Source organism: Palaemon carinicauda, chromosome 4, assembly GCF_036898095.1.
Source record: "Palaemon carinicauda isolate YSFRI2023 chromosome 4, ASM3689809v2, whole genome shotgun sequence".
In the NCBI taxonomy this organism is placed as follows: domain Eukaryota; kingdom Metazoa; phylum Arthropoda; class Malacostraca; order Decapoda; family Palaemonidae; genus Palaemon; species Palaemon carinicauda.
In genome coordinates, this window is record NC_090728.1 from 162,485,170 (window position 1) to 162,508,861 (window position 23,692).

The following is a 23,692-nucleotide window of genomic DNA, read 5'->3' on the forward strand; positions in this document are numbered from 1 at the left end:
ATGAATCTGACTTCCTTCTACTGATGGTGTCAAGTAGGTCATTGAGCACAGACATGTGACTGTGAAGTTATATAAGAGGTTGGGCAGGAAAATGGAAGAAACAAAGGAAGTGAGAATGGAGGTAAGCAGAAAACTAAAAGATTTTTGGTATCGTAAATGATATTCGCAAAGCAGATCAAGACACAAAACACTATGGAAACACTACGGAGTTGTGGCTTTTAAGATAAGTCATAGTTAATTACTCATTACAAATAATTCTATATTTCAAATCTGTGGTTATACTTCCCTAACAAATCATTATGGAATGGCCTCCCGGGTTCCATAATTATGTTTCATTAATTGCATCAACTCATGAAAATTATTATCTGATTACCATATGGTTTAAAGATTTTAAAGTGCATTTTACGTCACTTTGAATATTCTGCTGATATGTTAGCAATGTGAAATACCATTATTGTTGATTTTCAGTCTAGATATATTGTATTATTTTGATGTTTTCATTTTATAGATGAAAATCTCTATCCCTCTATTAGACCCCTATAAAACTCTGTCTGTGATATGGCGACTAAGTTCGTGAAAATATTTTGAGAATATTTTGTGAAATCAGTATTCAAATCAAATTATATTCATACTATATGATGTTTGGAAAAAAAATCGAGCACCCATCTTGCACGAAATTTGGGCATAACCCTGGCAATTGAGAACTAAGATTTTTTTTTAACCAGTGATGATAATTTACCACTATTAAATCCTTTTTTTTTCTGTTTACTTGGAGAGAGCCGTGAAAGGAGTTGAAAACGCCGCAAACGGGTTTGGTTATTTATATTCCAATAAACTACTGTACTTACTGTACGTCTAGAATGAATAATCTTTTAACAAACGATATATCAACTCCAAACTCCTACGTGAATACTATTTCAAGCTGTTGCATTTGTAATTTCACAGTCCTTGCTCTGCGGTAACATTTGTGTTAGAAGAAGAAGATTACTAAGTTCTTATTTTCGTAGTTTCCTCGCTTGTGACGGTCGTCAATCGGTTGCTGTTATTTCAATTGTCTCGATGAAGTGTTTTATCGTGTTTGGAGTGCTATGAACTTTTGCCTTGGTGTTCATTACTAGCAGCTTGTTCGGTGTGTGTATAATATCCAATCGCGACAGTGATATTAGCGGTTAAAAGATAAGTGTCCCTTCTCTATGGCTACCCTTCGATTCCTAAGCCTGGTAATCTGAAATAGGCGGGAAGCCGGGAACTTAGCGCTATATCCCTTACCAATATCTGGGCGAACTGCACCTAAAGGTAAGTGTATGTAGATTAATTTTGTTTTGTTGCATGATTTATTTTGTATATTTCTTATTGCGAGAGATTGTTATAGTCAGTGAATCTATGCCGCTTGTTATTCACTTTAGAAGGGTAACGTTTAGTTTTGCTTAGGCCTAGGTCCATTAGGATTACACAAAATTTATGCAGTCTCATATCTGCTCCATTTTACGGACGTTTCATCAATGTCAACATTGGTAGACATATATACACTATTGGTTACAATTGTGCATCATGCATTTCCGGGTTATGCAAGTCTCTGCATCCGGGAAATCTACACGTGATTCCGTCAAAACTCATATTACTGATATAGGCTAGCTTAGGCTTCCACATAAGTTGATTTCAAGGCAAGTTTTATCGTGTTGACAAATTGGACATACTGTTAATAAATCGTTGACAAATTTAAAGTTTTATATGTATGCACCATCGCTGTTTATGTGCATTGCTACGAAGGTAAATTTTCAGTCAAAGTTGCCTCTTCCCGTGAATTTTAAAGTATAGCTTCCTACCTTTTTGCTTTTCGGAACGAATCCCAACCCGGTTGTTTATTATGAAATGTGTAGATATAAAGGGGATCCACGTACAAAACCAACAATAATGGGTGTACTTTGGTTGCGGGAACAGATAAAGTGAAATACAGGGCTGCATACTATGCATACTAACCTAACCAAACCCAATGAGCTGGGGTTTCTTATAGCTCGGGGTGGGACGGCGGCGTTGGGTATCCGTCACCTCTGGTCGTCTAGACTCCGAAATCACTGCATAATCTCCGATGATAATGAAAGGCAGGTTAATTTCGAAACTGACAACGCATAATTCAACTTCTTGGTTACCGAATAATCACGTATTACCTTAATCGTTATTGCAATTATATTTGATTTTTGCTGGTTTTACCTAATTTCTTGTTTGGTCTACGAATTAACCACGTGTTTTATGTGTATATTGATAGTTATTCCAGTTATATTTAAGTTTACTTGATTTGTTTTCATTCTTGTTTACGGAATAAACACATGGCTTCTGTGTTCCTTGATAGTTATTCAAGTTACATATAATTATTACTGGTTTTGCTCAACTTATTGCTTACGAAATAGCTATGTGTGATCTGTATTCCAGTGATATTTAATTTTTACTGAGTTTGACTGACTTCTTGGTTGCGGATAACCACGTGTTGTATGTTCATTTAGATAGTTATTTATTTTATGTATATATATATATATATATATATATATATATATATATATATATATATATATATATATACAGTATATATATATATATATATATATATATATATATATATATATATATATATATATATATATATATATATATATATATATATATATATATATATATATAAATATTTACTGGTTTTGCCTAACTTCTTGCTTTCGGATTAACCACATGTTTTGGGTATCTCAGTAGTTATTCCAGGTACATTTAATTTTTACTGGTTTTGGTTAACATTTTGTTTACGGAATACCACATATTTTGTGTATCTTAGTAGTTATTCGAGTTGTATTTATTTTTACCGATTTTGCCCAACTTTGTGCTTACGGAAAACCGCGTGTTTTATGTGTATCTTGATTTTTATTCCATTTGTATTTAATTGTTATGGTTATTTCATTTATATTTGATTTTTACTGTTATTCCATTTATATTTGATTTTTACTGTTATTCCATTTATATTTGATTTTTACTGTTATTCCATTTATATATAATGTTTACTTTTCAAGTTAATGGTTACGAAATAACCACGTGTTTTATGTGTATATTGAAGGCTATTCTCGTCATATATCATTAGTACTATTGATCAACACTCTGCTCAAGGAATAACCAGTGGTTTTATGTCTATGTAAATGATTATATCAGAGTATATTTTTTTTTCTGTTTAGGAATAACCACTTGGTTTATGTTTATCTTAGTGATTATTCCCATTTTTTGTTCCTATGCATAATATAAATGATTTACCTTTACCTATGTACTTTGCGGAGTCTGACTTGGTTGTTTGATCTTTCTAATCTCTTTATGGAGTGATTGTGATCTGCCCTTCCGTTTAGAAAATTGAAAAATGACGCTTTAAATTTTGATATTTAAAGGTGACTATGTCATGTGTCACCTGAATTACAAAGAACTTGATTTGGCACCCAGAGGTTTTTCCGTTGATTTTTACCATGATGAGGATTTTCACTTGCATTGTTTTAAAACTAGCGCTATAATATCGAAAGGTCAAAAAGGAAAGCAAGGCCCATGTTTGCAAATCACATTTTTTTTTATCATTAACTAAATTTTCGCGATGATTTAACCTTCGGAACATTGAAGTACACTTTTATTTATGGTAGGAGATAACCTCAATATCTAAAGCATACACTAAAAGAACGTTACGTACATAGTTTTGGTTGCATTTGTTATTCTTCTTAATATTATTACCATTAGCTGTGTGGAAAACGCCAAGTTAAGGTGCAGTTTAGATATAACTAAAAAGGCTTTTTAGCTTTCTGCTTTACCTCCGTTTCCGCCCTTCATTCTTGCTGTCCAACATCTTCTAACCTTTGCTTCATATTGTAACTGCAGGGTTCTGCCCCTCAGTTCCCGTTGGGAGCTGAATGGTCTCACAGACCCCAACGCTTGGATATATTACCCAAATTAATAAATCCAACGCAAACGTAAAGTTAACTGGAAACTTGGGTAATCTAGAATTGTGTTTTATTGAAAAAAAAAATAAACACATTGACTACCCATTTTTTTTTTTTTTAAATAACTTGTCCTTTCTTGACTGCAACGCAATCAAATCGTACCTAATAGCAATCCATCATTGGCGATGATGACATTTGTAAGTTCCTCAGTAGATGTTAGTTGTTATGTAAATAATTTTCAGGCGTGGTGCGACTCGTGTTTTTCTTTGTGCATTGATATGAGTCATTGTTATTACTACTACTACTACTACTACTACTACTACTACTACTACTACTACTAGCTAAGCTACAACCCTAGTTGGAAAAGCAAGATGCTATGAGCCCAAGGGCTCCAACAGGGAAAAATAGCCCACTGAGGAAAGGAAATAAGGAAATGAATAAACGATATAAGAAGTAATGAACAATGAAAATAAGATATTTTAAAAATAATAACAACATTAAAACAGATATTTCATATATAAACTATAAACAGACTTATGTCAGCCTGTTCAACATTAAAACATTTGCTGCAAGTTTGAACTTTTGAAGTGCCACTGATTCAACTTTGTCACAGCTGGAATAAAACTTCTCGAATACTGTGTAGTATTGAACTTGATAATGGAGAAGGCCTGACTATTAGGCCAATCTTAGACTTGCATACCTTACCATATGTCGGACATGTCAGATGAGGATTCAGGTTGCAGGGACATTTCTGACGTGTTGATGCTCCTCTATTAACCCTTTCATTGCCATTGGTGACTTAGCCAAATTTTGAAAAAAAGGAAACATGTTTTAAAATCACTCAAATCATAGCAAGTTGGTATTCATTGGTAGATTTTGGTGAGAGCTTTCCAAAAAATAATTAAAAAACTACGATTTCAGTGATCTTACAAGACTTGGCTGCATCAGAAGTTTAGTTGAAGTCATCAATGGCAGTGAAAGGGTTAAGGCGAGATATGCCCTATGCCGTTCAACCCTGCTCCAGGGTAGTGACCCCCTTGTTGACACTAATGCTCCGAATCCTTATTATTATTACTAGATGAGCTACAACCTTAGTTGGAAAAGCAGGATGCTATAGCCCAAGGGAAAATAGCCCAGTAAAGAAAGGAAATAAATAAACCATAAGAGAAGTAATGATCAATTAGAATAAAATATTTTAAGAAGGTATTAGCATTAAAACATGGTCGCTATTTAAGTTTTCCAGGTTAATTTATGGAATTTTATGTATCTCTAAAATTGTCCTGGCTTGATCTTTGAATCTTTTCTTAGGGTTATCTGGACTTTAATGGCCAGTTTTTATTTATCCTCATAACATTAGTTTTGCTATCCGTTCTTCAGGCATACGCATAACTTGACCAAGCCAGTGTAGTTGGCGTCTAATGAATATGAACATAAACACGCTTTTGCATCATGTTCATTCCAGAATCTGTGTGAAATCCAACTTTTCCGAATAAAGCCCATTAATTTCTGTAAACAAAAATTTTGAAAATTTATCCAATTGCTTGAAGTGATATCGGTATTGAGTCGAAGCTTCTGCACCATATTGAAGAGTTGAGATACATACTGCTTTATGTAGTAGAATTAGTTCATCTCTTGTGTTTCAGAAGTGGATGGACCAGTGTTATTTGAAAGAAGACAATACCTGGTCAATTTTCAAGGTACGATAAAAAAAAAGCCACAGATTGTGATCTCCAGTGCCCAAAGTGTGGGGAGTGTTTACACGAATATGTGCTATTACGTATAATAATGTTAGGACTTGAGGGACCCTATAATAATAAAAAGAAAAAAAAAAGTTAATTTGTATTGTATTACAGGGCTATTTTTCCCTATAGGAGCCCTTGGGCTTATAGCATCTTGCTTTTCCTACTAGGGTTGTAGCTTGGCCAGTAATAATAATAATAATTTATTTGGGAGCGTCACGAGATATCCGCCTTACTCCTAAATCCAGCAGTAGTACCCCATCCAATTAGTTTACTTAAGAATTATTTCTCATATTACACACGCACACACACACACACAAACATATATATATATATATATATATATATATATATATATATATATATATATATATATATATATAGGTGTATGTGGGGTGGGGTTAGAACGCCCTTTTGGCACAAATGGTTAAGAAATGCATTCGAATATTGCTACAGTTTAATTTAATTCTTATTTTCGTTCAAGTACAAAATGAGAACAGAGAATCGAAATTATCTTATCTCTGTACAGAGTATCTGTTTGAATAGTAACGATCATATTCAGATATTCCTCAACGACGGAGCATAGTTATGCTCTTGCAGCCAATGCAAAATGACGTCATAATTGTTTTCCCTACAGGCGATGTTCTCTGCCACCTTTTGTTTCGATAGGCCGATGAGAAGCGAAGCATATTCATCAAGGTCTTCGGATATGTTCTTTGCAAGTGAAATGAGCTGCAAATGAAGATCAAGAGTAGATCAACAAATTATATTATTACTTAACTTCATCTGGATTAAGGACAATTTCATACTACCTATGTGGTGGTTTTTAGTTCTGCATACTTTTTTCACTTGCGGAATGTAAGCACTGAATGAGCAACAACGATATTATCATTAGCAACAGTACTAAATTCAATATCAAATAAGGTTGAATATCAGAAATCTTCAAAGATATCAAACAAATGACTAAAACAACAGATTATGTGAAAATATGTTTTGATGGAGCCAAGTACCCACTTGTGATTTCTGTTCTTCACTGTTGAAGGAATCGGAAACCGCAACACTCATTTCGGCCAAGGGGGTCCAGGACTCGAATCTACAGATGGAGGAAACGCTCATATACAAACATGAATATATACATACAGTACATACATACAACATATATTTGGTTATATCTTTATGCCATATAAAAAATTATATATCAGGCGTTTGCACCTTTTATACGAAACATTTTTATATTCAACATGAGACCAGTATGAAAAAAATTAGAACCTTCTACGTGTCATTTACACTCGAAGTAGATATCAAAGGCTTGATCAAATACGTTCTTAATCTACTCATAAACAAATTCATAATATAAATCGAATTCAAGATAGCTTATTTTATGCTAAAAAAAGACGTTATAATCAGAAAGAAAATATCTTACAAGTAAATAATTCGTTGAATATTGTTGGTGAGAAATTGCCAAGCAAGTTCCCTCCCAGCTGGACGCTTAGCAACTGATGTGTAGACCTTCAAAGCGTCGTCTTTCTTGATGTCGCTGTTTTCGGCAAATGCTAAGTTGAGGTACCTGCAGGCACATTTTGGAAATGTGAAATAAACTTTTCTTTATTTCGGTTTGTGGTCATGCAACATCTTACTTTCATGATTTTGATGGTGTGTTTGTATGGTATGTTAGAATGATGATGATTATGATTATTATTATTATTATTATTATTATTATTATTATGAAGCCTTCAAAGTAAAGATTACGTATATGTGAAAAGTTAAAAAGAGAAAAGCAGTATCCGGAATTAATATATACACACACATATATATATATATATATATATATATATATATATATACATATATATATATATATATATATATATATATATATATATGTATATATATATATATATATATATATATACATATATATATATAATATGTATATATGTGTGTGTGCGTGTGTTTTCTACATTAAGCCCTTCCTTCCCCTGCACTGAGTGGCTCAAGGGATAAAAGACAGAAGTTACGGGCACATTTGTCCTGAATCTCGACTAAACATGAACGCTCATTTAGCAGTATGTTGAACACACTGCGCCACTACCCGTGTCTCCAGCTCACTCTTGCACTTCCAGTTTATGAAGTCTTTCAATTTTGGTTTTTCCAAACTTTTCTCGTCCTAGGTAACATCACTTTGGATTTATGTAATTTTTTACTAACCTTTTCACTTTACAGAACTACTTCAAAATACTTTGATCTATAGAGTATAGAGAGATTAGTTCATCAAAATTTCATTTTGGCTGCACAAGGCATTAGGAGAGTTGGAAGACCCAGACTTACATGGCTGAGAACTATGAAACGTGAATTAGATGATGAATGGAGAAGTATTGATTTAAAGGCCCAAATAGAGACCACTGGCGAAATCTAACTGAAGCCCTTTGCGTCAATAGGCGTAGGAGGAGATGATGATGATAGAGGAATCTCTTCAGTTCGATATATTGAAATATATTTATATAAAAAAAAAAATAATGGGGATTACGAACTTTAAAATTACTCATTCAAATCATTAAATTGCGATGTAGTTCCAAAATTAAAAGTAAAAAACAATTAGAATTACGAACTTTAAAAGTATTTCAGCATCTCTGCTGCATCCCAAGGCTTCCAGAATCCTGTGCTTTTCCGACTGGCTACTGGATCGAAGATACTGATTCCATGCGAAGTTCCATTCATTAACAGTTCCTTCGGCTATGGCGGAGCAGTAGACCGTCGCCCTTATGTTTGGACTTATGAAACTGAAACAAAAGATGATGTTAGAAATGCTTTGTAGTTACTGGCACCCACCAATGCATCTTTGTCATTTTCTTTTACAAGAGACTCTCCTCTATATAATAAAGAGAAAGTGTAAGTGTCTATCTATCTATCCATCTATATATTTATATATATATATGTGTGTGTATATATATATATATATATATATATATATATATATATATATATATATATATATATATATATATATACTGTATACATATATTTCTTTCCGGTCACGCTTAGCGGCATTGCTAGACGCATATATATTTGGTCTCCTCGTTCTTCGGGTAGGGGATTAGTGGAGTAGTCATACCGTGGTGAGATGGGGTACCCAGAGAGGTACAATCAGAAACCACAATCTCACAAATTGCCGAAACTGTTGTGTTGTAGTTGGGAAAGGGGGAATCTGTGTGTGTGTTCCTATCTAAACATCTAGCCGTCATTTTTGACGGGCTGTGTACACCAGTATCTTTCTCTTTTAAGAGATAGTTACAAAGATGAAGAGAGAAGAATGTTAAGCGCTCTACCTGTTAACTTCATCCGGGCTCTCCATCCAATCATTAAAAAGACGTCCTGCGTTTTCTATGCAATCCTCGTGTCCAAGATCACAAGCCCAGGCGATTGCTAGCATCTGTTTAAACTGTTCTTGTTGATCCATATTATCTTTAACCTCGAATCCAAACTCCTCATAGAGTGGCACGATCAGATCTAGAAGGAATTTCTGCGAATATTGGAAAATAGATGAATGAACTCATTCAAGTAGCTCTAGGCATATATCTATAAAAGTATGTTGTCTTATTACTCAATATACTTATTTATACCTTGAATGGTTCACTGGCTACTGTTTCTGATAACATTAGTTCCATGTAGTCTAGATGGTTAAGAGCAGAGGCCCATGGTAGATATTCCCTCTCCTTGCGCAGGTATGCGAAAAAGTCCATAGCGGATGAGTAGGACAGGTAACCTATTGAGTTAGAAAATCTGGATGAGTATCATTGATATATATATATATATATATATATATATATATATATATATATATATATATATATATATATATATATAACATAGACGGGAAAGTGACAGTTATATTTTAAAGTCACTTAATATCTATTAGGGATATGCAAGTATTATGTGGAAGTACCTTCAAAACTAGAATAACTGCTCGAGCAGAGAAGGGATATTATGACAGATTCATAAGTCTCACTTCTATTTGCATTTAACCGTTTTGGTCATCTAGCCATTATCAAATAAGACTAGTCCTCATTTGTTTTACTAGGCAAAGTTTTGTTTAAGCTTTTCTTAGTTATCACTTAAATATAATCTTTAAGGTAACTTAATCGACGCAGGTAATCCACCGCAAGTTAGTTGGGATCGCGAGTCGAAGGCTTGCGGGAATTTTAAGAATTTTGCTATAAAATTTGTCAAATCGAATAAGAAAATCTGCGTATTAATCCCCTATCACCCACCAAATGTTCTCAGATTTAATGCCCTGGTTACGGATACAATCATGTACAGTTCTCTCTCTCTCTCTCTCTCTCTCTCTCTCTCTCTCTCTCTCTCTCTCTCTCTCTCTCTCTCTCTCTCAATTCCTTTGGAATGATCAACTTTCAACATTCTCTAGTAACAAGGATAACTAGTGTAAGTAGATATTTACTTGTCAGAATAATATAAACTGGCGGATCTTCACAAGAGAAACTTCTTTTTAGGTAACGACGTTTTCCTCACAAATAGAAATTCACACAATTTTTAATTGAAATCTAAAGTTTCTGTTACATATTTAACAAAAAGAGATCTAAATCATAAGCAAAAAGATAATACCATCTATATAATTTTCTTTCACAATTACTGATATAGTTTCTAACTCACATCATTCAAACCAATTTTCGAATCACTAATGCATAGAGATAATCGGGGATTCTTTCACTGCAGAATTGAAACTCAAGAAGAGTGAAATAATCGATAACATTAAGATTTAAAGATCCAAACTTTCATTCCAAAAATAGTCGACCCCAATCAGCTGTCTAAGACGTCAATCATCTGTCTAAATGGCCTACCTGCTCGTGACAGGTGGGCGTAGTCGTCAAGTATCTGAGCTCTGTTGAGGTGGTGTATCGCCTCCGGATCAGTCTGCAACTGTTGCAAGAGTAAATCCCAGTTATTGTCGTCGTAATTCACCCTGTAAAACCCTGTTTCTTGGATGTTGAAAACAACCCACTGATCCTTCTGTGGCAGGGACCCGATGGTGATTTCTCTCTCTTCATCTGACATCCAGATCATTGTTTGTGTGTGATGGAAGTCCGGGTTGTCCTGGCTCGTGTAAGTCAAAGGGACCCACCAAGTTTCTTCCTCTGTGCTTTCGTTGGAGAACAAAAACCGTTTCTGAAAACATTGAATTAATTTTTACGATAGTTTAACACTTTCAATTTATCATTGAGATGGAACGAGGAACCTTGTTAATGTATTTTAAATAGGAGTTACTTCAGTGCTCTCTTGATCACTCGTTATTTTATATAATCGCATAAATTTGATGGAACTCTCGACAGAAATGCCTCTGGCATAACTTACATACGAGAGATTCTACACTACTGTAATGCCAAGAAGATGCTTACTATTTCATTCCCTCCAATGAAAATATCGTACAAGGCTACCTGCGAAACGATGGCTGATGTTCCGTCTTCTGATCTGTTGACAGTAACGACGGGATAACCCGCTTGTAGCGTCCATGAATCCATGACTTGCTTCATGGTCATGTCTTGTGGCAAGTTCCCGTCTTCGTGGCCAGCGATCGTCAGGTGCTCGAACAGGTAATCTTGATAAGCGTTGTTGTACTGGCTGGGAACACCAATAAACTCAGAGTAGTATTATGGTTCCAATGATACCAAATGATTACCAATCATTTACTGTTCCAGTATGAAGAAAACATATTACTTATATATGAGTAAACTTTTGTTACAAGATGTCCTTCTGGCGGTTATTTTTACTATTACTGTAATATTATTAGCCAAGCTACAACCCTAGTTGGAAAAGCAGTACCTATAAGCCCAAGGGTTCCAACAGGAAGAAATAGCCCAGTGAGGAAAGAAAATAAAAAAATAAATAAGCTCCAAGAAGAGTAATGAACACTTAATATAAAATATATTAAGAACAGTAACAACATTAAGCTAAATCTTTCATATTTAAACCATAAAGAGAGATTTGAAATATCAAAACTATCTAATAGGAGATGTGATAGCTTTTTTTTCGCCAAGTTTTCTAACAACTAAACCAGAATTGAAACTTACTATTCCATAAGATAGGAATTGATTCCTTCGACGAAAGTTTGTTCCGTTAGTATGTGGTTCATCATCCTATTCAAAGAACCACCTGCAAGAGCATTGCAGGTGGAAGCAAGAAAACAGTGAATTTAACAAATGTTAAAAAAAAATGTTTTATTAATTTGCTCGTGAAATTTACGTAACTAAATTTGGTATTGCTTATTTTCTTTACATGTATTTTAGAATTAAGGTCTGAAGTAGCCTACATCAGTGAGAAAATGTTTGGTTCAAAATAGAAATATCTTCTAGTTTTTTTATATTCTAAATCATAGTATTTAGCCTACATATGTAGGCCTAGACAATTTCGGTGTTGCTCATTTTTTTTTTCAACGTATTTTCAAATTAAGGTTTGGAGTAGCTTACATCAGCAAGGAAAATGACGTTGACCCAAAATATAAAAGATCTTTTTGTCTTTATTTTCTACAAAATTGTGTTTACTTAGATATGTAAGTAAAAGATTATTCATAGTTATTGTGTTTAGCCGAATCCTTACAAAGGTTTTACTATACATTTGTGTGAAATATTTTCAAGACTTAGGCCTACAAACCTTTTTTATAAGTAATATCGTCGATTATGGTGCTTATATCTTCTGTGCTGCTCACATTTTGTATAACAGGATGAGAATAAGTCTCGTCAGAATCTACCTCAAGAGCATATTGCACTACATCCACAACAAATTGGTCGAGCATATTCCACTCAGGATGAACCTAATGAAGAACACAAGGATTATCCACTGATTTCTAAGATTTTTTTCTTTTTTACCTTACCATAGTAACAGATAAATTAGAAACTCTAAAATAATAAAAGTAAAGTTATGTACATATAGAGTCATAGTTTCTTCAGAAGGGTAAAAAGATTTTTTTAGTTTTGGTTAGTTAAAGAAAAAAACGCTTCAAAGCAGGCCTACTCTTAAACTATCACTGGGAAATCTTTTTTAAAGAAACGTTTTAATCGCCTGATATAGGTTATTGATCATGTGAGCTTTGTAACGGTTAATATAATAAATGTACTTCAAACTAACTGTGAATGTTACGAAATTATAGTGAATCTACTGCCATTAGTACTATTCCACAAGTACAGTGCAAGCCACGAATGCCATAAGAGAATAGATAGAAACAAGCATAGTACATTAATAACGGGACATTTCAACTGTAAAACTAACATGGTTCGCTCCCAAATACTCCATATATTTAGCGAATCCTTCATTCAGCCAGAGATGACTCCACCATCCCATGGTGACCAGATCTCCGAACCACTGATGAGAAGTCTCGTGGGAAATGACCTTTGTCACTTGCTGCTTATCCGCCTCGGTCTGCACTTCAGGATCAAACAGCATGAAATCCTCCCTTCAGAAATGAAATCCTTAATAATATTATATCTACTACATTAAGTGTAAGCTACAAAAGAGTACATTGTACATTGATTACGTCTAAATTCTTCAAAATATAGTTTTACTTCAGTCTAACAACGTATATAATGTACTTACTCATAGATAATCATTCCCCAGTTTTCCATGGCTCCATCAAATCCCACAACTGCTGCAATGTCCATTTTCGGCATTAAATAAGGAACTCTCAGGTATTCCGCGTAGAATGTCAGGACCTTAGGTCCCATATCCAGCGCATAGTTAGAATGCTTGATTTCTTGGTTTCGACACCATGCTTTTCGGTAAAAAGATATGTAAAATTAACCATGATATCATTTTCTATGATGTATATTCTTAAATATATCTGAAAACTGTTTATCCCAAACTTTCCAAGTTCCTTATTCTTATTTTTAAGTTTCACTTTGACAATATGTACTAATAGTCCTAACATGTAATAATTCAGAATTGTTCATATTGTAAACACCAGTTGTTCGAGACACACCTATGGAGAGTACTAAGAAATATAACTTAATGCGACCATGTAGCCTACTTACCCGTATAGGGAAGACCTTCCGCAGTCTCAGTGACATTGCTGGCAAAATCCGACACTACGAAAGCGACCAGATAAGTCGACATGGATGGGGTAGTCCGGAAGTGGTCCCAGAGCCATCCCTCCTGGCCCTCTCTAGAATAGAAAAAGAACTAAATGACACTGAATTTGTTGTTTAATACATAAAAGTAATTTACATTTATAATTAAAGGGTTAAATGCCACTCATGAATGCTAAAGGCAAGGGGCAGTCACACTGCACTAGCTAGCAGGACTATATCCTGGCCCATAGACTGACCATATATACATATGATCAGCGCCCAAGCCCCGTCTCCACCCAAGGTAAGACCAGGGAGGGCCAGGCAATAACTGTTGATGATTACGCAGGTGGACCTATAAGCTCTCCCAAACGGGGCGTTTGGAGGAGCTTATAGCTCATAAGGATGGTGAGGTTGTAGACATTACAAGAAACTATCGAGCTTGAGCGGCAGAACGCTAGGCAGGGACGTTTCCGATAGGCCACCGCACCCCTAAAATACACTGTATTAACACTTATCTATAATATAAAAGCACTTTATAGGTTACCTAATCGACCAACCTTAATATCTATGTAAAGAATGAATGTAATCAAAAGGACTCTCCATGAACTTGTTAAAGTTTTTATCAATCGTGGGATAAATATGATCTATAATCTACGGAAACTTCCAAATAGGTTTGTGATATATTACAGGTCATTGCATATGCTGAAAATATTAATTTCTTGACTTTTCGTCTCAGAAATTACCTAGGAGGTAGAAAAAGGCTTAGCATGTATCCTTCATATTATTCCTCGAAAACTTCTCAAGATCTGAAAACTAAACTATATCTAAATTTTTTAAGCTTAATGAAGATCAAAGTAAATGAGTGAAGAAATTGAGAAAGTTGTAAAAGATAAGAAGGAGGCAAAGAAGAGATGGGAAGAGTCACAGTCAGGGGAAGACAGAGAGAGGTTCAAAGAGAAAAACAAGGTGGTGAAGAAGGTAGTAGCCCAAGCTAAAGCTAAGGCATATGATGATGTGTATAATGAGCTGGGGACAAAGGAGATTAAACAAGATGATCAAGCTATCGAAGACTAGAAATAAGAGCACCAAAGATATTACACACATCATACAAATAAAAGATCAAGATGGTGTAGTACTTAGAAAGAAGGAAGACATTGTAAAGAGATGGAAAGAATATTTTGAACAGCTGTTGAATGAAGAAAATGATAGATTATTAAGAGAGGATGGACTGGTGAATTTTTGCATGGTAATAAGTTCTCTAGGCAAGAGGTAATAAATGCACTGAGGAAGATGAAGAATGGGAAGGCAACTGGACCAGACATGATTCCTGTGGAGGCATGGAAAGCCTTAGGAGATGAAGGAGTGGATATACTGTACGATCTCATGATAAAGATTTTTGAGCAGGAAAAGATACCAAATGAGTGGCGTGGGAGTATATTGAACCCAATCTTCAAAGGGAAAGGGGATGTCCAAGAGTGTGGGAATTAAAGATGTCCCACACTTTGAAGATACTAGAAAGGATGATAGATGCCAGACTAAGAGAAGAAGTAGAAATAGGTAAAGAGCAGATGGGGTTCATGAAGGGAAAGGGAACAACAGATGGTGTATTTTGTCTGAGGCAACTTATGGAGAAATTCCGGGAAAAGCAAAGAGAACTGCATGTGGTATTCATTGACTTTGAAAAGGCTTATGACCGAGTCCCAAGACAAGAGGTATGGAGGAGTCTGAGGGAAAGCAGGGTGCCAGAGAAGTACGTTCGACTGATACAAGAGATGTACCATAATGTATTTACTAGAGTGAGGAGCAGTGCTGGGGAGACAGAGGGTTTTGAGGTGAGAGTAGGATTACACCAAGGGTCAGCTCTGAGCCCATTTATCTTTAACAAAGTGATGGACGTTTTAATAGAAGAGGTAAGGGAGGCAGTACCATGGAACATATTGTATGCAGATGATATTGTTCTGTGCGCAGAGAGCAGGGAAGATCTGGAAATGAAATTGGAAAGGTGGAGGCAAGTACTGGAGGACAGAGGAATGAGAATAAGTAGATCTAATACAGAATATATGTGTACCACCAGTGAGGGGGATGATAGAGAAAGTATTCATCTTAGGGGAGAACAGATAAAGAGAGTTGATAAGTTTAAGTATTTGGGATCCTTTGTTAACGCTGGAGGAGGTATGGAAGATGAAGTTAAACATCGGGTACAGTCAGGCTGGAACAACTGGAGAGCAGCCTCGGGAGTTCTTTGTGACAAAAGAATACCACTGAGGTTAAAAGGAAAATTTCATAAGACAGTGGTAAGAACAGCAATGCTGTATGGAACTGAAACAACAAGCATGAGGAAGACAGAGGAGAAGAAGATGGATGTGGCAGAAATGAGAATGCTTAGGTGGATGTCTGGGGTGACAGGAGAGGATCGGATAAACAATGACTACATAAGGGGGTCGACAAAGGTGGTGGAAATATCAAAGAAAGTGCAGGAAGGGAGACTGAGATGGTATGGACACCTGATGAGGAGAGATGAGGACCACGTTGGGAGACATACTATGGAGATGGAGGTTCAGGGAAGAAGAAGAAGAGGGAGACCAAGAAAGAGATGGAGGGACTGTGTTAGAGGAGACTTACAGGAGAAGGGGATTGATGAGGCAAAAGCGCGGAATAGAAAAAGATGGAAACGGCTCATCCACAACGGCGACCCCATATAAAAATGAGAACCAGCTGGGAAGAAGAAGAAGAAGAAGAATGAAGATCAAATAAACTATGTAGGCCTAAATCCTCGTATTCTATCTTACACAGGGCTAGTCTCGACCAAAGGCATGTTCGAAAGGGCTGACATGGATTCCTCTCTCGCTATGTGGCATTCAAAAGTAGCTTTGAAAGAGGGCTCGTCGAAACAGGGGAACGCTCGCCTGGCTCCGTTTGCTTCGAACTGAGTAAGGGCGACTGGTCTGAAAATAAAATGATTACGAAAAGAAATTAAGTTTCTCAATATCTGAGTGAGATTAATAAAGATATGACTCCTTAACACTGGATATTATATAAAAAAAGGATGTCCTTTTGAAAAATTTAATCCTATAAATTTAGCATGACCAACTGAATAGACTGTGTAACAGGTATGTATATACAATGTTTGTTTTTAGATTGCTCCACCTTATGTGGGACACGAGCTCTTGCATTGGCATTTAAATGTGCTTACACAGATCATAAGTCATATAATGGCATAAACCTCCTTATATCAGATGTTGAGACGAATTAAACAAGTGACGATTTACATTTCCTGGCCCTCTTCATCAATGTAAGATGACCGGAAGAATCCAGTGCCATCCGTGTCAAGATACGATTCGAAGTCTAGAGAAAAGTTGTAAGTCCTCCCCGGTTCCAACTCCTCTTTTAACAAGACATAATAGAATTGGTGGTCGTAGTCAACTATTGTTATTTTGGTGCTGATATCAGGCCCTCCTTCAGACAAAGTAATCTTAAAAGGAATAAAAATCCAGTTAAACTATTGCATTTAAAAATGACATTTATAGAATATGAGAAAGCTTTTGATTCTGTCAAAACTTCAGCAGTAATGAAAGACATTTAAAACCAGGAATAGAAGAATCTTATGTCAGAATACAGATATATGTCTATAATGCTTTGAATATCTATATTATTATTATTATTATTATTATTATCATTATTATTATCACAAGCTAAGCCATAACCGTAGTTGGAAAAGCAAGATGCCACAAGCCCAAAGGCTCCAACAAGGAAAAATAGCCTAGTGAGACAAGGAAACAAATAAATCACAAGAGAAGTAATAGACAATTAAAATAAAATATCTTAAGAATAGTAAATTAGATCTTTCATATAATATACAAACTATAAAAATTTGAAAAAAAGAAAAGAGGAAGCGTAATAAGATAGAACAGATTGCCCGAACAAACATTCGATCCAAATGTCAGAAACTGGGACTCTACCTTAACAGTAGTATCGAAAGTTGTGATATTATCGATGTGAAGTTGGAAGGATGAAGTGGCCTCTATGGCCTCGAAAACAATATTGATATGTCCTACGATGCTGAAGTTTCCATGGATGAATGGCTGAAGCCAAACTTCATAACTGATAGGTTTCAGTGAAGTTGGGAGTCGGTACTCGTCCTTTTCAGGAGTTGGAATATTCTTCGGGTTAGCAGGAGCGCCGTGTCTCTCTTCTCGGGACTGTATGGAAATTATTATTATTATTATTATTATTATTTCTAATATTAATGCTAAAGCGCAACGGCTCAAACAGGGAAAAATATCCCAGTGAGGAAAGGAAATAAACAATATGAGAAATGATGAAAAATTAAAATGAAATAATTTAAAAACAATAATAACAACAAAACAGATATTTCATACATAAACTATAAAAAGACTTATGTCAGCCTGTTCAACATAAAATCATTTTCTGCAAGTTTGAACTTTTGAAGTGCTACCGATTCAACTACCTGATTATTATTATTATTATTATTATTATTATTATTTTTATTATCATTAATATAATAGCTAAGCTACAACCCTAGTTGTAAAAGCTTGATGCTATAATCCTAAGGGCTCCAACAGGGGAAAATAGCCCCGCGAGGAAAGGAAAAAAAGGAAATAGATATTGCCGGATTTTGAGGCAAAAGGAAAAAAATTTTGTGAATAAATGAATTCACCTCTCTACGACGAAAGGGAAATTATAATTATTCCTTAGGTCTGAGCATAAAGATTTTGAGTAATTGTAAAAGTCTTTGTGTAAGTGAATATCCAATAATTATTAAGATAATGAGTTGCAGAGTTTTAAGGTATATTTCAGGTGGGATTTTGCTTGCGGTGATAATTTTTATATTGAATGATAAAACTGATTGTCACACTCCCATGCGCTGTAATGGTATTTGTTTTTTGTTTTTGTTTTTTATGTCGTTTTCGCTCTCCCCTCGCACTGATAACCTGTTTATGTCTGTATGTACTTGTATCAATGTGTTTGAGTTTTTGTGCCGTTCTTGACTTTATTATTATTATTATTATTATTATTATTATTATTATTATTATTATTATTTCATTAATATTAGCTAAGATACAATCCTAGTTGAAAAAGCAAGATGCTATAAGCCCAAGGGCTCCAACATGAACTTTACAAGTGTCCCTTGAATTCCACTCAGCAATTGTACCTGACTCAACGTCGAAATCACTTTGTGTACTCACAGTTAACCGTAACAGATTCCTTGGAGATTTTAGTGACCCTGGGAATAGAGAAGTGGACGGACTGCCTTCGACCACAGCCACCAGGGAGATCAAAACAAGCCACAGAAGTGTGATCAGTAAGTGGTCACTTTTGCTGTCCATTTTAAGATGTTTTCAGTCTTCCCTGAAAGAGGGAAAGCAGTTTGCATACCAAATACGTATTAAAAATGCAAATAATAGACTTAATATGATGGATAACTTAGTATGAAAAATTCTTAGGTTATATATTCTAAATCATGATTTTCTTTCAATGAGTTGGTATAAAATTACCCACAGTTGAAGAATATAGAAAAACATCTCATAGATAATGCAAGCAATGTTCCCAAAATAGTTACAACGCTTCCTAAAGGCTAAAATCACTGCCAGATCTTTGCTCAAAAAGCCTCTATAACTTATACAACACTTTAAAAACGTATAATAACTGGCTTCAACACCACATGCACTTAATGCATAGCCTCTAAAACGTTTATAACGCTACAAAAAGATTCAAATAAAACTTCTAGCTCACAAAATATCTACACCTGGGAATATTTCAGAGATTTTAACTAAAAATAAATGTGTTATCCTCACACTGTTGTCTCCTCAGTTCACACGCACTAATGAGGTACGATACTTACATGTTTCTGTCCAGTACTTTTACTTGAACACAATGACCGTTGTGATCATATGAGGTTTGAATCTTGCTACAGGAAATCGCGAGATCTTCATGCAAGATTACATGTAATTTGATGGATGTCATGATGATAACTGATTGAGAGACAGCACTCTACAATGCGTAGATAAGATATTGGTTCTCGTAGTAGAGAGAGAGAGAGAGAGAGAGAGAGAGAGAGAGAGAGAGAGAGAGAGAGAGAGAGAGAGAGAGAGAGAGAGAGATGTGTATCTTAGTTACAAAATTAGAGAATGTTCATTTAGATAGAAAAAAAAAATTAGCTTGAAGTGTTAGAATAATGAAAGCATTTAAAAATGTCTTGCAAGAACTTACATTGCATTATAGGAAGGATAGAAACTGTTTGGGAATATAAATCCTTGGGAGAAAGGTATTCAGAAAAGGGAGACTATAGTCTTAACATAAGCAAAGGCGGAAACAAAAATAGAATACATGTTGTAAGAAGTTAAGAGGTAGGGAGACAGTGACAGAGTAGGTTATTTGGCATTGCTGGTGAGAATAAATATGTATGAAACTATACTGGTACCGAAAATATTTGCAAATATTTAGACATGGGGTGTAATAAAGGAAACAGAAATGAAAGAGATAGAGGGTAAACGGAACAACATTATGAAAAGACTGTTTGAATAAGTTGCAACTGCACCTTATTGGGGGTTAATAGCAGAAGCAGGAATATGGCCAGTTGAGGATAGATTTGGGTATAAAAAGGTGATGCTGTTTCATAACATTATTACACGAGATGATAAACGATTAGTTGAGGAAATAGTGGAAGACCAAATAAGGGAATCGTATATAGGGAATGCTGGGGAAAGTCTTCTAGAAATATGCAAAAAATAAATGAATAAATAAATAAATTCTAAGTAAGACAGTATAGAGGGCAAGAACAAAGGAAATAAATAAAAGGTAAAGTGACAAATGATATCAAAGGAAAAATAGATGAAAAGAAAGAGGAAATTCCCAGGTTTGTAAAGAGAAATTAGTTTACCAAACGTTTAACTGGGCTCCACAAGGCACTACAAGAGTTGGAAGACCCAGGCCTATATGGCTTAGCGCGAAGTAGATGATGAATGGAGAAGTATTGAATTAAAAGCTCAAGACAGAGGCGACTGGCGAAATCTAACCGAGGCCCTTTGCGTCAATAGGCGTAGGAGGAGATGATGATGATGATGAAGAGATTACATAGGTGAAGTTATCACTAAGGAAACAGTAATAGTAATAAAGATAGAGTTGATACGATAGGCTCAAAATAAAATTAAAGAAACAGAAATGATAGGATGGGCTTAATGAGTTGTGCAGAGAGGTAGATAATACAACAGAGCATATGTTTAGCTGTAAATAAATAAGAAAATCTAAAATAAGTAGCCCGATACATTAGGCTATGGAAGTTGGAAATAAGAAGTATGCAAGCAATGTTGTGTGGGAGGCAACTAATGACAATGAACTTTCAGCGAATTAAAACACCTACACATCTATAGTCTATTTCTTTTATCGAGGCATATTTGCACCGACTCGCAGCGGGGCCCTTTTAGCTCGGAAAAGTTTCCTGATCGCTGATTGGTTATAATTATCTCGTCCAACTAATCAGCGATCAGAAAACTTTTCCGAGCTAAAAGGGCACCGCTGCGAGTCGGTGCAAATCTGCATCGCTAAAAGAAATTGACTATAGTAGTGTTCCCATAATCAGTGGTGTGGAGAGAGCAACGAGGAACCTAGAACCTACTACTACTACTACTACTACTTCCAATAATAATAACCGTAGCTGTTAGCGTAGTTTCTGGAATTATTCAATAATTGCAATAATGAGGACAAGAAAACAATGCTTCAATGCTAAGAAATACTGTTTACCTTCAAATCAAAATTCAATATAATTAAGACCAGTCCACTTACAGAAATTTAATAATCGTGAAAGAATAATTAGAAATCATGATTGTCACACCTAACCATTTAAACGTTCAAAAGAAAATTCGATAAAAAAGACACTTGCATAACAACAATCTGCATAAGCTTACATTACACAACACGATCATCTGCTTGATGTAACAATTATTCAAGTTCTCTCACCTGTTTGTGTTGGCATATACTGCTTGATAGTAACTAGGCCTATTGCACAAACGGACCAAGATGCTCTGCCGCTATCGAGTAAAGCCCCCCTGACACTTGCGCGCATTTTTGCCACGCACTGGCACGCATTGATGCGCGCCAGTGCGTGCCACTTTTTGGCACGCACTGGTGTTTTTCGCGCACTGTTCACGACCAGTTCACTCCAGTTCGCGCATCGTTCACGCGACGTTCACGCGATTGCACGAATTGGCACGCGTAGTTCGCGCATCGTTCACGACACGTTCACGCGAGTTCACTCATCATTCCGCATCGTTTCCGCATTGGTCACGCCAGTTCACGCCAGTTCACGAATTGGCCACTCCATATAAAAACGGGGCTTCTCCAACCCGAGGACATTCTTGGATTGGGTTCGGAAGAGACAACAATGCTTTCTGTCAGAGACACCATTGCATTGAGGAGAAGAAACGTATCTTTTTCGTTTGTATTTTTTGTTGCCCTTTATTTTAGTTTCAATAAAAAAGCATTTGATTTACATATAAATAGCAGACATGAAATATGTACAAGTATTAAGAAAGCATTTTATTTTAACATTAAAAGCAGCAAACATGAAAAGTTTTTAGGCTGTTGATTTTAAGGTAATAGAGAAGAAAGTGTGTTGAAATAAGAAATCATTTTATTTTTACATTAAAACTGCAAACAGAAAAAATTTGTTTTGCCCTTCATTTTAAGGTAATAAAGAAGAATAAGTATGTTGATGAAATAAAACATCATTTTATTTTCACATTCAAACAGCAAACTTAAAAATTTCTTGGGTTTATTTTTCAGTTCATTTTTATTCAAAACAAAAGTTTTGGGTCTTGATTGGTAATAGAGGAAAATAAGTGTGTGCATGAAATAAGACATCATTTTATATTTACATTCAAACAGCAAATATAAACAATTATTAGGTTTATTTTTCTTTCCTTTTCATTAATTTTTTCGTTTCCTTTTTGTTTCTCTTCATTATAAAGTTATAGAAATAGTTTGAAATAAGACATCATTTTATTTTTACATTCAAACAGCAAATATAAAAATTTATTAGGTTTATTTTTCTTTCCTTTTCATTAATTTTTTCGTTTCCCTTTTGTTTCTCTTCATTATAAAGTTATAAAAATAGTTTGAAATAAGATATATTTTTTTTTCACATTAAAACAGCAAATATGAAAATTTATTAGGCTTATTTTTCTTTCCTTTTCATTAATTTTTTCGTTTCCTTTTTGTTTCTCTTCATTATAAAGTTATAGAAATAGTTTGAATTTTTAAGATATAATTTTGTTTCACATTAAAACAGCAAATATAAAAATTTATTAGGTTTATTTTTCTTTCCTTTTCATTAATTTTTTCGTTTCCTTTTTGTTTCTCTTCATTATAAAGTTATAGAAATAGTTTGAAATAAGATATCATTTTTTTTTCACATTAAAACAGCAAATATAAAAATTTACTAGGTTTATTTTTCTTTCCTTTTCATTAATATTTTCGTTTCCTTTTTGTTTCTCTTCATTATAAAGTTCACGCCACTTCCCGCATCGTTCACTCCAGTTCACTCCAGTTCACGCCAGTTCCCTCACTGTTCACTCCAGTTGGCGCATCGTTCACGGCCATTTAGTGCGTGCCAATGCGTGCCACAAACTTTAAACATTTCAAAGTTTTGGGCCCGCATGGCACGCATTGGTACGCTCTGGCACGCGAGTTTCCGCACTGTTCACGACATTTTCACGGCTCGTTCACGCGAGTTCGCGCATCAATGCGTGCCAGTGCGTGCCACGAATGCGTGCAAGTGTCAGGGGGGCTTAACTAAACCAGAGTGGCTCTGATATAACTAGTTGAACCAAATGCTACTTTCAAGTCAGCTGTTTTTATAGATGAAACTGTTCTCTTTATCTTTCCATACTGATATCATGACAACGACCTC

At 35.1% G+C, this 23,692-nt stretch overlaps 1 protein-coding gene across 1 annotated transcript; it reads right to left on the minus strand.

Annotated features, from left to right (window-relative positions):
* Window positions 1-6,131: 6,131 nt before the first annotated feature.
* LOC137640134 (aminopeptidase N-like) lies at window positions 6,132-23,628 on the minus strand. The gene is made up of 19 exons (XM_068372626.1): window positions 23,572-23,628; window positions 21,742-21,820; window positions 18,972-19,134; window positions 17,724-17,963; window positions 17,034-17,236; window positions 16,554-16,709; window positions 13,729-13,859; window positions 13,295-13,469; window positions 12,971-13,154; window positions 12,356-12,515; window positions 11,776-11,857; window positions 11,143-11,326; window positions 10,549-10,873; window positions 9,313-9,455; window positions 9,019-9,212; window positions 8,302-8,472; window positions 7,116-7,259; window positions 6,707-6,785; window positions 6,132-6,424 (listed from the first exon to the last, which is right to left on the minus strand). The coding sequence occupies exons 3-19, from the start codon at window positions 19,110-19,112 to the stop codon at window positions 6,251-6,253; spliced, it is 2,886 nt and encodes a 961-aa protein (XP_068228727.1). The 5' UTR covers window positions 19,113-19,134; window positions 21,742-21,820; window positions 23,572-23,628; the 3' UTR covers window positions 6,132-6,250.
* Between the last annotated feature and the right edge of the window lie 64 nt (window positions 23,629-23,692).